General features: G+C 47.0%; 1 protein-coding gene across 1 annotated transcript; it reads right to left on the bottom strand.

Annotated features, from left to right (window-relative positions):
- Positions 1 to 10,634: 10,634 nt before the first annotated feature.
- LOC9629304 lies at positions 10,635 to 13,575 on the bottom strand. Its single transcript, XM_024663612.1, has 6 exons — positions 13,093 to 13,575; positions 12,837 to 13,034; positions 12,688 to 12,768; positions 11,307 to 12,620; positions 11,183 to 11,254; positions 10,635 to 11,122 (listed from the first exon to the last, which is right to left on the bottom strand). Exons 1-6 carry the CDS (start codon positions 13,573 to 13,575, stop codon positions 10,724 to 10,726), a joined length of 2,547 nt encoding a protein of 848 aa, XP_024519380.1. The 3' UTR covers positions 10,635 to 10,723.
- Positions 13,576 to 14,657: the final 1,082 nt, after the last annotated feature.

Here is a 14,657-nt window from a genome sequence, read left to right as displayed (position 1 = left end):
GGCAAAGAAGAATCTTTGCTATGGAACCGAAACAATACCTCAAGGAGGGAGGTAGAGATTCGATGTTGCTTGGTGCAACAATCAACGGATAGGAGCAAAACATGAGTGACCAAGATAGGGCCGTGGAATCCCTTGGAAGGAATCCAAGTGACAAAGTTAGGCGAGGAACACTAATGTGTTGGACGCTAACAAGTTGCGGGAAAGGAAGTGTGTTTCCAAGGAGTGATTCCGAAATGCTCCGATTTGGCGAAAGTGGAAGCTCCAAGGGAGGGAGCGGTAAGGTAGCCAAATGATAGGGCCATGAACAGCCTTAGCACAAAGTATGATAACTGGAACTTTGGCACGAAATAGAAGAGAGGATGATGGTGCCCTCGAGTAGAGAACTTCCTAGGATAGGAAGTGGAGTTGCACAAAAGGTGCAAGGCAAGGTGTCGGAGACACCTAGGAAATTGACTCCAAGAAGTCAAAATTCAAAGTTCCAAAGTGCAAAGGTTATATCGATGGAAATTGAGACTACTCGAGGAGTAGTGGGATTGACTTAGAGAAGGGTCTCTAAGAGGTTTAGCGAGAACTAAACCAAAAAAAAAAAAAAAAAAAAAAAAAAAGGAGAGAACCACTATATGTGGTCCAATCAGTCTCTAAGTTGGAGAGACTACCCTCCTTAGAGGATATGCAAAAGGCATGGTGAGCCTTCAATGTCCAACCATTGACGAATATGGAGAAGGCATGGTGAGCCTTCAATGTCACACCATTGACAAATATTGGCTACGCGCCAAGGATGGAAATGGTAACACATGCGGGTGTTACTTTATAAAATGGTTCACCGTTCGATGAGGACATCGAACTTCGTCTATAGGTGGTGGAGTTATGAGACACAAAATCCCTAGGCCCCAAAGTGGAGCCGGAAGGGCGCCACATGGTAGTGGCCGAAGTGAGAGCCAAACGAGCGTAACAGGTTTGGACCAAAAGCTCCGACTTGAAAAGTCAAGAGTGGGAGTGGAATTCCCAACGAAGTGCTCGAGGAACGAGCACGAAGCGAGCAAAAGGCGAGGCTCCAAAAAGGGACCTAAAAGGACCAACACATGACACATGGGAGTCCAAAGTGGAGTCCGAGATGGACCCGAGTTGGAGTCCGAAGTGGAGTCAGAGGTGGACCCGAGATGGACCCAAGTTGGAGTCCGAAGTGGAGTCCGAGATGGACCTGAGATGGAGTCCGAGATGGAGTCCGAGGTGGACCCGAGATGGACCCGACATGGAGTCCGAGATGGAGTCCGAGATGGAGTCCGAAGTCAAGACCGAGACCGAGACCGAGACCGAGATCGGGACTGAGACCGAGACCGAGGCCGAGCCCGAGACCGAGCCCGAGCCCGAGTCCGAGTCCGAATCCGAGTCCGAGTCCGAGTCCGAGTCCGAGTCCGAGTCCGGAGCCTGAGAGGGTGAAAGCCCAAAGCGTTCGTCTCCCAGACCCTGGGGGGTTTGGTGAGCTCCAAAAGTATAGTAGGGGGAGGACTGCAGTGGAGCCAGTTTGGCCAGGAAAGGCCAGTTTGGCCCAGGAAGGCCGGACCCAGTGTTGGGTGATGAGCTGCCCACTGGGAAGTCCAAGACTAGAGTGAACACGGACCGACAAGCGGGGTAGCTTGGTGAAGTGTTCAAGAGCCGGCTCTAGTTCCCCCGGGAGATCGACTGGCCGATGCTCCCAGTCCAAGTGTGGGTGGCACTACCTACTTGGATACCTGGTGTGGCTCAACGGAACCTCGCTCTAAGCCCATGGCTAGAGCACCTAAAGACGAAAGGCAGGGAGAGTACCCACGAGGCTTGCGTAAGGCCACGGTGTTTCGAAATGGTGTCCCAAAGTCCCAGACTGTGGAAAGGAAGAGGGGTAGCCCTCCGGTGTGGTGACCAAGGACACAGTCACATAGTGAGGAAGTCCTAGAGGATAGTGGGACTTAGTGGTCGGGCCGGTGGGCCTCGATCTAGTGGCAGTGTTGGCGAACACAGCCAAGGACAGAAAGGGACTTGGTGGGGACCGGAACAGAGATATTGGGGAAGGCTATTCCCCATGTCTGTAGGTATCCTAAGGATGTTAAGGAGTGGATCTGGGATGACCACTCATGGACGGATGACCCAGTCTTTGAGAGACGGGATTGGAATGTAGGTGGTGTTGGACCACCAGTGTGACCAAGGTAAATGGGCATGGCCTTAGCGTAACGGGCCGATATGTCAGTAGCACCTTGGGGTGTCGATCATGGGATTGGACACGTGGAGCACTTGGACCAAGTGCTAAGGTTGAGTGGCATGGATGCCATTCTCGGGGCTAGCAAGCCCCAAGTCCTGAGTTGGGCTTATGGAGGTTGTGAATGAGACTCCTCCAAGTGGTCGGAGGTGTGGTTAAGTGACTAAAGTAGAATGGAAAAATTTAGTCGCTTACAGAAAAATAGAGAGTAACTCTTGCTCATATGTGGAATAGCGTTGCTCCGCAGAATTCAAAGTTCGACTCTCATATGCAATAGGCTGTCCCTTTTGCATGAGAACTCCTCCCAGTGTATAACCACTCGCATCGCATGTCACCTCGTAAGGTTTCGATGGATCAGCAATGCGAAGCACTGGAGCCTCGATCAACAATCGTTTCAGCGCCACAAAACTCTCCTCTTGTGGCGTCTTCCACTCGAATGGCACATTCTTGCGTAACAACCGCGTCAACGGAATAGCCACCTCTGCAAACTTATGCTGGAAACGTCGGTAGTAACTAACCATACCAAGAAAACTGCGCAACTCGGCCACTGTAGTCGGTGTAGGCCAGTTTTCCACCACAGCCACCTTCCTTGGATCCGTCTTGACACCCTTAGATGTCACAATATGGCCTAGATATTCCACCTCCGACTTTGCAAATTCACATTTGCTCTTCTTCGCATAAAGTTTGCTGTCTCGAAGTAACAAAAGAACCTTGGGCAAATGCACCCTATGCTCCTCCATATTCTTGCTAAAAACAAGAATATCGTCCAAGAAAATCTCCACAAACTCATGAAGATAACGCCCAAATACCTCCGTCATCAACCGAGTAAATGTGGCCGATGCATTCGTCAAACCAAACGGCATAACGGTAAACTCAAAATGTCCGAAGCTTGTGTTGAATGCCGTCTTGGAGATAGATGTATCATCCATTGCAATCTGATGATATCCACTCCTCAGATCAATCTTGGTAAACACTCGTGCTTCACCAAGCTTGTCTAGGATATCATCCACACGTGGCATCGGCATCTTGTCCTTCACTTTCTTCTTGTTTAAAGCATGGTAGTCAATACACATCCGCATTGAACCGTCCTTCTTCTTCACAAGCAAGACCGGAGCACCAAACGGAGACTTACTTGGCTGAATAAATCCAAACTCAAGTAACTCCTTGACTTGTCGTTGAACTTCTTGCTCCTCCGCATAGCTTAACCGAAATGGACGCCGGTAAATTGGCCGCATCCCCGGCTCCAATGTAATCCCATGCTCCACACCTCGTAATGGAGGCAATCCATGAGGAAGTTCAGATGGAAAAACATCAGAAAACTCATCAAGTACATCCCGTATTGCTGCTTCTCCCCCACACGTGCCTTGGTCCCCCAAGTCACGAACAAACAGCAAGTAACTTGAAAGTGCTTTTCCATTACGACAAGCCCGCTTCAAAGATGTAGCAGAGAGCATAACAACTGGTGGTTGAACGCCCTCGCCAAACCACACATCTTTAACGCCACCATACTCCAGCGAGATACGCTTAATGCTCCACTTTATCTCTGGATCCACCTTCACCAACCATGGCATCCCAAGAATGAGATCCACACGATGGATATCCGCGAGATAAAAAGTCTCCACAAGTGTGGTTTTGCCAACCAACACTTCCAGCCCCTCGACACAAGCATCGAAATGCTGAGCAGAGGTAGCTGCACCTTCCACTGTGTATGGAAGAACTCCACGTGTGTTCAGGCGATGCTCTGCAACAAACTTTGCCGAAACAAAGTTGTCATCGCTCCCACTATCCAATAAAATCCCCACTGGATCGCCACGGAACACGCCCTCCAGCATTAAAGCTGATTCACGCGTATCCTCAAGCTCCATCTTGTTCCACACACAGTTGAGCTGACGAGCAACGATCGAAAGTCGCTTCCTCCGACCGGAATGGTCGTTCTCCTCCTCCTCACGCTGCAAAGTTTGCAACTTTTTAGTATCGGACTTACCGTGAGAAGAAGATTGGCCATTCTTCTTGTCCTGCTGCTTGTTCTTCAACTGCGGACAATCAGCCTTGTAGTGTCCAAGTTCGCCACAATGATGACAACCCTGTCTATAATTCTTCACAAAGAACTTCTGCTTCTTGGACCCCTTTGCATCCGAGGTAGTCACCACCGACTTCAACTTGTGATGCTTGTTCCCATCCTTGTGTCCACGGCGATCATCACGACGATTCTCGACAGAAGGACTCCGCGAACGCTTGCGAGACTTGTGCTTGTCATTATCAAGTCAACGAGCCGCATCAAAGAGCTCCTCCAAACTCTTTGTAGGCTGAGAATGACGCAAGTGTTGCCGCATGCTCTCACTATGTAGGCCATCAATGAAGTAGGATTTGTTCTGATCTGGATCCTTTGTTGGAACACGACTAATCAAGCGAGTAAGCTTCTCAATATAATCCCCAAGCGTCATTTTCCCTTGCTGGAAATGGCGAAGTTCTGTACGAGCATTCTCCACATCGTAATGAGGGGCAAAACGTAAACGGAAAGCAGCCTCAAACTCATCCATGGTAGATACTGGTGATTTCTTATCCGCAACACGGGACTCCTCAAGCCAATTCCACCATCGAAGACCCGCATCACGCAAAACCATCGGAATAGCCACTAAAGCCTCTGCATCTGGAGTTCCTCTAGCAGCCAAGAACTTCTTCACATTGGCTAGCCAAGCGAGACACTCATCCACACCACCATCACCGGAAAAGGTTGGAATCTTGAGTCGATCTACCAAAGAAGGTTTACTTGGAGTGCTACCCCGTCCAGCCTCGAGTGCCTCAACACGCCCACGCATGGTATCCATCATGCCATGCATCTCGTCTTGCATCTCTTGCTGATTTTTATTAAGGGCTCGCAGCTCATGAACCACATCTTGAATGGTCCAAATCTCCGCAGCTTCGTCGGCACCATCGTCGGCACCACCATCGATGATAGGATTCCAGCGTTCAGCTTGGTCGGCCATCGCAACCAATTCTCTGATACCAATGTTATGATCTGGCGCAAAAAGACAAAGATCTCGTTGCCCTAGACTATGCTACGCCACCTCTTGAGGTTCCTCACCACCCAACCACCCCCGAGCTACCTCAAAAGCTCCACTACACCGCCGCTCCACTGTGAGCCCTAGGGTAGGATCATAACATTGGTATCAAGCTCAGGATGCTGAGGTGGCCTCTTTGCAAGACCAAATGGAAGCTCCTTTCTCATTGGTGGATGGGATTCTCTACTACAATGGCCGTGTCTATTTGCCACGGGTGGATGCATTAATTACTCAAGTTTTATTCCACTATCATGATCGTCCAGAGGCTGGTCATTTTGGGGGGAAGAAGACGTATGAGTTGATTAAGCGCAACTTTTATTGGAGGAATATGAAGGCTGATATCCTCAAGTATTGTAAATCATGCGAGCTTTGTCAGCGGGTTAAGGTGCCACGGGAGAAGCCGGGGGGACTTTTGCAACCTTTACCTATTCCTCAGAGCCGTTGGTGTAGTATCTCTATGGACTTCATCACTTGTTTGCCACGAACACAGAGGCAAAAGGAGCAAGTATGGGTCATAGTAGATCGGTTGACGAAGTATGTGCGGTTGTTGGCTCTTCGGAAGACTGTCACTGCCTCCGACTTGGCTGCGGTTTACTTGGAGAAGGTTTTTCCTGATTTTGGTTTGCCGGAAGACATCATTAGTGATCGAGATTCAAAGTTCACCAGTGGATTTTGGAAAAGCTTTGCAAAGGCTATGCAAGTGACTTTGAAACTCTCGAGTGGAGATCATCCTCAGACGGATGGGCAAACTGAGCGTGTGAATCAGATGGTGGAGGATATGCTACGTTGTAGCATTGGTCAAAGGCAAGGACAGTGGGATCTATATCTTCCGTTGGTGCAATTTGCTTACAACAATAGCCAACACAGTGGAACCAAGCTAAGTCCTTACTTTGCGATGTTTGGAAGGCATCCTCGAACAGCGGTGGAGTTGGGATTGCATTTGAGTAAGGACGTTCAAGAAAAGCTTGATTCCGAGGCAACTGATCTGGCCAACTCAACTTGGGCTTGGAGCTTACATTTGCCAACTCAAAGTATAACTTAAGTTGCTAATATATCTCACTTACAAGCCCAAGTGCAAACTCGTGTAAACAATACATCTTAATCCATCCTAATGTAAACTCCTGAATTTGGACTTCTCAGGAAGTCACCCAGCTCAATACTATTCAAACCCAAGGACACTTAACCCCAAGTATCCCAAGACCCTTAACCGATTGGAAAAGGGGGTGCACTCTTGTTTATGGGCCTTTTCCCTCTATATTTGAACCCCAATGGATCGTTTCTCGAGTCATTCCCTTTGGTTGCTTACACCTATGAGCCTAAACACAAGCTCACATAATATGGTATAAAAAGGTAACCAAAATCCATATCCAAAGAATAAATGCAAAGTTTTAGCACCCAAACGTGCACCCACTTAGATCATCATTTTCATCTCTATATATATAATAAGATTAATTGCCCAATCTCATTAGATAGTACTTGTTGAGACATATCCTCTAATACCAAATGTAATGCATATGGTTTTCACCCTTTATTCTATAGTGATTTACTATAGAATAACCACGAAATGGAACATAAACCCTCCATGTGTCACATGTCCAAAGACAGTAAAGTGAAACTTGAGTTTTAGAGCCTTGGGCTACTAAATGAAAGAATAAAGCCAAACTCCTAAACTTGCAATCAAGGAGCGAAGGAACTGGAGCATAGAGTAACTCTTGAGTGTTTAGCCTAAAGAGTGAAGAGATAAGAGCATGGGGTGATATTAAAACAGTCATAGAGCATGTATCATACTAATGTCAGAATTAATACGCAAAATGGAGTTAAACAAAGTTTTAACACAATTTCAGCATACTAATGCCTTAACGCAAGGATATAAATACTCCACCAACTAACATGGTTTGGAATTTGGGTTTAGACCCAAGTTGAATGTAAAATAAGGATAAGCACACAAGTGGGAGTCAAACTATATTTTAGGTTGGTCAACCATGCCCAACCTATCCATTATTCCTATTATATATTTAGAACCCTCTATACCCCCTCTCCCCCTTTGAGAAACGTGCACTTTGGGCTTTCACCTTTAGTACCAAGAGTTGGAATTTACTAAATATGGAATGGCACTAAATTGTGAATTTGCCAACATTATGTGTTTAGGACAATTTCTACATTCCATAGATATGTTAAATTAACAAATCTAGACATATTCCATAAATAACCATAAGACCAAATGAAACTAACATATAGAGCATGATAACAGACATGGTAAGTTATCATTTAGTAAGTATTAAGGGACCAAGCTTAATATCATGAGGGTTCTCAACATTAACAAATACAAGTCAACAATATAAGTTTCTCATCACCATGTCAATTAATGATAATATTCACAATAGTGCTCTTGGTAGTGCATTTGTAACTGCAAACACTTGGGTCAAGTACAAATGGGACAATAATGGCAGTATAACTCTCATCATTGTCCACCAACAAAGTATAAAGTAAATGACTTAGTGTTAATTTATTTTCCCAATCTTACGGTACATGATTTGTGTAAGGGGCTCCTTGCTCAATAGAAAGGACCATATCAAGTGTTATGACAAGTTAGACCACAAGTTTATGAAATTTAACAAAACATTCAACAAACCAATCCTTCAAAAATTCTGTATATGTAATGGCTAAAATGCTTTATACAAAAGGATCAAGAATAAGTAATACCACATCTAGATCACCAAAAATTCTTCCAAATCCTAGCTCATCAGCCATAGAACCCTAATTACTTTCCATCCTTTTGAGAGGAAGGGATAACGTAAGGTTGAAGTGTATATCTATAATGCCATACATTAATATAGGCAGTTGCCAAAATATTCAAGAATATCTTAAATATATTCTCATTTACCCCTCTAAGGATGGTTTAACTTTTTGGAAGAAAAGATCTTCTGTTATAAGTCATCCTTGCAATTGATCATTGGACAGATCAGGGATACTGAGGGCATGACTTGCAATGCACAATGTTTCTGTTTCACAATCATTCTGCTTCTATGTTCTTGAATAGGGGTGTCCAATTTTGAGGCAGACTTGGCACTGATCGATCACATCAGCAAGATTTCAAATCTTCCAGGAGCAATGGCGAAACAAGATAAAGTTTTTTTTTTCTTCTTTACTTATTTACTTTGATTTGAACTTTGCACATTGGGGGCACGCTCTTACCATCACCACACCGCAATCCAACCAACACACGATCAAAGCGCCATGCCTAAGACTGCCAATGACCTACTCGGACCAACGATCTGGCGAGATTCATCTTGTGGAAGCTTCTTTGCCGGATCCACTCTGAACCGAGAGCTGCAGGCATCTAAGTGTTTGCCGAGAAGATACACAGAAGAAACTTTGTTCCCATGACGAGGATTAGGCAGATATGTGGGAACCTTCTTCCTCTAAAGCCGATCCAATTCTCGCTGAAACTCCAGTTCCCGACAGCAATCTTCGAATGTTATCCCACAGCTTCCCTGAGCTTTTGCAAGCGTGCAGAGCGATGCCATTGCTTGGAGACGCGCCAGGAATTGAGGATGATATCTGCTGGGTTGAGGCGAGACAAGATGGCGAGCACCAGATCACCCCAAGAAACTCTTTTTGGTTTGCCAAATCCGAAAGGTTCAATGGCAGGTGATTTAGCGCAGGGCTGCTCACAGCCCGCGCTGATCGCGGCCGCAGTAGAAGCAGGAGCAGCCGCCGTTGCTGCGCCAGAGAAAAGGAGCTCATTTGGGGGAACACTTGCTCTTGTCCATCCTACCTGAGAGCTCACCACATCTCTCCAGTTCCAGTCAAGGATCGACCTGTCATCTTGTGGAAAACTCCCTACATACATTTCCATGACGAGACTAGCGAGGAACCGATAGATAATGGGAAGGTGCAAAGTTCTAATTGAAATAAAAAAGTAGCGAAGGCCTTGCCTGGTGATGGTGGAAAGTTTTAAATCAAATCCGGTCGCCATTCCATTGAGAATGGAACAGGGAAGACGGCCGGAAAATTCTTGACTGCTCGAATCTCCGAAGCGTCAAATGCAGGCCTGGTTCCTACAGCAAACGAGCTGCTGCTGAATCTGGGAGAGCCTTAATTGCAAGAATGGGAGGGAGAAATTCATCTTGAGTCTTGACGAAGGGGAGCCATCCAGTGGGGATTTGCAGCGAGGCTGCTCTGCCAAAATGCGGTCTCCGTCCAGCGGCCTGGTCAAAGCCCATTGACTTTGATCCATACTTTGTTTCGTCTTCTTCTTCCGCACCAACCTCCTCGTTTTCCTGGGCCAATTGTTTCTGACCAAACAAAATTTGGTCAGGTGTCATGGCACAGAGAGCGTAGAAGGAACGCAATGGTTAAATCCATCCTTTTCCTAATCTTTTCATTGACAGGCGCGATATAACCCGTGTTCAAACCTGTGTTTGGAGATAAATGTTCAACTTCGAATGATAATCCAGGATGAACCCCTCAAATATGACACACAAGCCCCAGCGAACACGCCAGGAAAAGAAACCTGTGTCCCTGCGAAGCGGACCGACGGAGAAGGAGCCATGATCAAGCTCCCTGCCAGAGCTGCCACTGAAGGATACAAGAGCAAGCGTAGCACAACCCATGGATCTGCATCTCCGGCAGTTTTGCGAGCCACAAGCTCCCTGAGTTCCTGGGAGCGTGCAAGGCGATGCCATGGCTTGCAGAGGCGCCCGGCTTTAAGGATGATATCTTCTGGCTTGGGGCGAGACAAGATTTCGAGCACCAGATCATCCCAGAGCTCCCATGCCACGTACAAAGGAACTTCTCGATCTGGCGAAGAGTTTAGTAGGTGCCTTGGAACGCTGTGTCCAGAGATTGTTCGAGCGTTGGCCTCCAACACCGCCTGCGCTTCGTTCTCTAGCTTTGTGTAAGGTGTGCTCTCCAGACTCTTCTTTCACTCAAATTTGCAGTTCTTCACAAACAAATGCAGCTTCAGCGGTTTCTTAGGTTACCTGTTTGGAAGGAAGTGGATGGTGGGAGTGACTGCTCGTGAGTTGACGACCTGGTTGAGTCCACAACATCGATGTTGATCTGGTTCACCTCAATGAATTGGGGATCGTGAAGTACGCTTTGACAGTAAGCGAAAATGATTCGCCATCATTAAGTTCAGTAGTTTGTCATGAGCCCAGCTGGCTTGGATTGAGCGTAAGCTCGTTTAATTTGGATCGAAAGGCCGCTTGATGATGTGTTAGTTGTGTCACCTTGAGAAATTATAGCAAAATAAACCATCATAGATTTTGTTGTCACAGCACAGCGATCAATCGAAACAAGAAGAAACACTCGAAGAGAGAGTGGCTTCGCAAGAATGCTGGCGAAGAAGTCAGATTGAAACTTGGGAGGAAGCACAAAGTATGATACAAGAAAAGGAGCTTTTGGCAATACGGACGCTGCTTGTCTACGTCTGCCAAGCCTTGGGCTGGTCCTTGAGATTCTGGAGCTTGTGATTCAAGCCAACAGCATACTGGGCCGCGAGGCACGACTTCCTCCGCAACTGTTGGAGCCCCGACGTCTTGGAGATGAGGCTGAAAACGTTGGGAAAGCCACACGACTTCCTGGAAGAGTTCTCCATGGCTTCTGGAAGCACCACCTCGCCGAAAACTGGGATCACGCCCTCGGGAAGAAATCTGTCCGCATCCTCCATCTCCAGGGCGCCGTTGTGATATCCACGCGCGGACTCATGGATTATGGACAGCATCTGGTTGCGAGCTTCCGTCAGTGCGTACTCGAACGTGCTGCAAACCTTCCACAGCGAAGCAATCGAGTTCGCAGACTTGGGACTTTGATCCACCACGGCCTGGTTGTTTTCTCACGGATCAGCTGGAATGGAAACTTAACTACCAACGAAATCTCAAACCTGGTTTTGGATGGCTTTTGTAGCTCTGGACAACAGCGGCTGCATGTCTTGGAGCTCGTGTTGGAGCTGCATCTGTGCAAGAGAAAACAAAAGAGACTGAAACAAGAAGGAATTCTTCACGTACCTGTAGTCTCCGCAAAGCTTGCGCTGAGAAAGTTTGTCCGGTGAGGGGTATGCTTGACGGAACAGAGCCTGGAAACATCTCGGTCGCGCCAAACGACTCAAAACTCGACAGAGGACCAGCTTCGTTGTTGGAGGCGCATTCCACCACCGCTGGAGCAGTGGCTGGTGGAGCTGGAGTTCTTTCGCTCGCTGCTACCACGCCCACAGCGTTCTCCTCCTCCTGCATCAGCTCGTTTGGCTCTTTGGACTGAGCTCTTGGAGGAACACGAAGCCTGTGAGCAGCAGTAGTGGCTGGCCTTCTCTTGCTGTGATCATGGCCCTGTCTCGGGGACCTTGCCCTGTGAGGACTGCATGTCTTGTTGGTCTCGCTTTGTGAGTTTGGATGGCAGCAGTGATGGAAAGACTCGTATATCGAAGGGCCTGGATCGTGGTGAAGGTGATGTCTACTACGTCTCGGTGACCGTCTCGGTGACTGGCTGCTTCGTGGACGTTTTCCTGACCGCCTCGAGGCCACAAACTGCCAGAGCGAGAAGAAGTACTCGAGGACCTGCTTGTCTCCCATTTTCTCGATCCACAGCGGGAATCCGGCCATGATCCTGTCGATGGGAATCAATCTCGAGAGGAAAACCTTCTGAGTCTTGGTGCAACCTGTGTAGGCCCGCCAGAGTGACACGACGAACGAGACGATGCTGTAGCTCGGCAAAGTTGACATGAGTGTCTTCTCCATGGAGCCCAGAAACGTGATCTCTTGGACTGAAGTGCTCGACGATGTCGCCTCCGCGTTGATGTTTCGAGCAAGCTGGGCTTTATAGAGGGACTTCAAGCTTTTCAGATGCCTCGACAGTGTTTTCGACTTGGAGACTGCTAGTGCCCAGCGCCATTTCCACACCACTGCCTTGCCAACTTTCTCAAAAATCGATGGATCGCCTCCGTGGGACGCCGAAACCATTTCTATATTGTTTCTACGACCGTGCTGTTGTTGCGATGACCATTCTCTCGCGAACCTCTTCCGGTGCTCTTCTTCTCGAGAAGGTGGTGGTCGAACGTGATGGCCTCTCTTTGAAAACTCCGAGGGACTAGTCTCTACATACGGACGTAATTCTGGAGCTTGTCTTCTAATGTTTCCTTTCAGCCTCGAGTCAATATTCTCCTCGATGTTTCGAAATGCTTCGTAGACCTCCGAGAACGAGATCGTAGTACCAGCCTTGTTCTCCAAGTTCGCAACCTCACTCACTATGTTTCGCAAGCTTTGTGCCAGAAGCGCAAACTCTTGATTCTGGCGCTGGACGTTTGGCTGGTTTATCCACACCAGGTCCTATTGAAAAAGGAGAGACAAAGATCTTAGAACATCTCAAACAAGGAGAGTGCAAAGACATACCAACCTCTTCACTTCGAGACCTGTGTGGCCTCCTTTGAGACGATGGCTCGCCTTGATCATATTCGGCTCTTCTTTGCTTCCGACGCTGAGGCATCAAAGCTAGTCAAGACGATCAGCACTTTTCTCAACGAAAAAACTTCTATCACAACTTACAGGCATGCGAGCTTGAGTCTGAAGCGCTTGAATTTCTTGTTCTTTAGCTGAGAGCTGCGCACGCAATGAAGCCGATTCAGCCAGAGCGTGAGCTAATCCTTTCTCCCGTTGAGCTCGTTCCTGCTCAACCATGGCCATGCTGGCTTCGTCCTTGCGAGTGACTTCATTCACTCTTCGTAGCTCTTGGTTGAAAGTTCTCTGCAAAAGAGCAGGAAGTATAGAGATTGAGAACCTTGAAAGATGACAGAGTGAATACCTGGAGATGGAACTGACGCCATCGCTGGAAAGCCGACGCAGCATCAGCACGATCGCTCTCCTGCGAAGAAGGAGCATTGCCCGGTCCAGGATGATCCAAAGACGAGTCACCGGTCTCTGGAGCATCAGAAAGATCAGCTTGGGCCGCTGCATCACTTCTTTGCTCGCAGCTGCCAAAAGCTTGCACGTCCGCTTTCATCTGATCGTGATCTTGGCTTTCACCTCGAGCAGCGGCGGGGACGGTGGCAGTAACAGCAGCACTGGCTTCTTGCTGTTCTTGGCGCTGGTTTTCCTTGCCTTCGGGAATAGTGACCATGCTCTTGTCCGAAACTCCAGGACAGTACACTGTCTTTTGGATCCCCTTCTCGCGATTGTAAAAGACGTGCTTCTCGACCACTTCGGGTTGATCGGTCGCGGCCTTGTCGAATGCCACATAGTAGCTTCTAAACAGATTCTTCGCCCTTCGCCCTTTGTTCGCCCCCATCCTCTAGCAAATCCCACGCCCTAGAACGAGGCGATCTGCAGATCCATCCATCAATCCCTCTAAGGTCACCTCGCCCCACACAAGCTCCCGATTCCTGTGCCGGCAATCCCGTGGCAGCGCCGGCATTCTCCCCGCGCGATCGTCCTCCTCCTCCACATCGATCCAATCCACTCTGTCACTCGCGATCACACTACCTCGCGGCCGCCAGCGTAGCCCCGGTGGAATCCAGGCGCAAACCCTACAAAATCTGTTCCTCTGTGGACGGTTTGAGTTCGTTCCCGCGACGCTTGCCAGCCGGCTCAGCTGCCATCCCAGCCGTCCGCTCTGCCGCTAAACAGAATGGAAAAGAACACATTTCTTCTCTCTTTCGTGTTCTCTAAGCAGAGTTGGCCGACCGATGGCTTGGGATATCCTGGATGAACATAGACACGCTCACACCAAAGGTTTGTGAGGGAAGAACTTGCTGGATCGCTGTTCTAAGTTGAAGATAAGTATGTGGTAAGAAGAAAAAACACTCTTATTCTTGTTTTATTGATTGGCTTGATCTTTTTGTGCTATGCAGAACAAGATTGGGAGCAACAAGGTAGTTTCATTCATCAAAGTGTGACAATTGATTTTAATATTCAAATATGATAATTATTTTTAACATTTTAAACAAAATAGTTAGATTTTGTTTATATGTTATTTTTTAAAATAAATACTTTATGAGTTTGTCAAACAAGACAATTTATAGTTGTTAATTAGACCAGGATGAAAATGTTTTATTGGCAAAATAAGTAAATAAATAAAAAGGTTTTAATGACAAATATAAAATTTAGTGTTAATATTTAACTTCAAACTTATTTTATGCTTTTAATAGTGGCATCGTGATGGAGCATTAAGAATATTAACATTTAAACATTTTTATAACATTTTTAATTTATAAAAAATAAATTTTTATTAATTTTTATTTGAAATAATAAGTATAACTTATCTCAATAAAAGTTAGATATATTATATAATTATTTGAAAATTAAATATATAATTCCTTTATAAAAGTTGTGCTAATGATGCAGATATAAATTTTTTGTCATGTTTACTAA

The sequence above is a fragment of the Selaginella moellendorffii genome, unplaced genomic scaffold (assembly GCF_000143415.4).
Source record: "Selaginella moellendorffii unplaced genomic scaffold, v1.0 SELMOscaffold_101, whole genome shotgun sequence".
NCBI classification, from domain to species: Eukaryota; Viridiplantae; Streptophyta; class Lycopodiopsida; order Selaginellales; family Selaginellaceae; genus Selaginella; species Selaginella moellendorffii.
Note: the sequence above shows the minus strand (reverse complement) of the source record. Positions and strands in the feature narration are given on the sequence as shown.

Bases quoted from the DNA above. Each gene is read 5' to 3' on its own strand.
- LOC9629304 (XM_024663612.1), bottom strand. From the start codon at position 13,575: ATGGGGGCGAACAAAGGGCGAAGGGCGAAGAATCTGTTTAGAAGCTAC. The intron at 12,769-12,836 runs GTAAGTTGTGAT...TTGATGCCTCAG, and splicing joins AGACTCAAGCTCGCATGCCT to CGTCGGAAGCAAAGAAGAGC. The intron at 12,621-12,687 runs GTTGGTATGTCT...CTTTTTCAATAG, and splicing joins ACAGGTCTCGAAGTGAAGAG to GACCTGGTGTGGATAAACCA.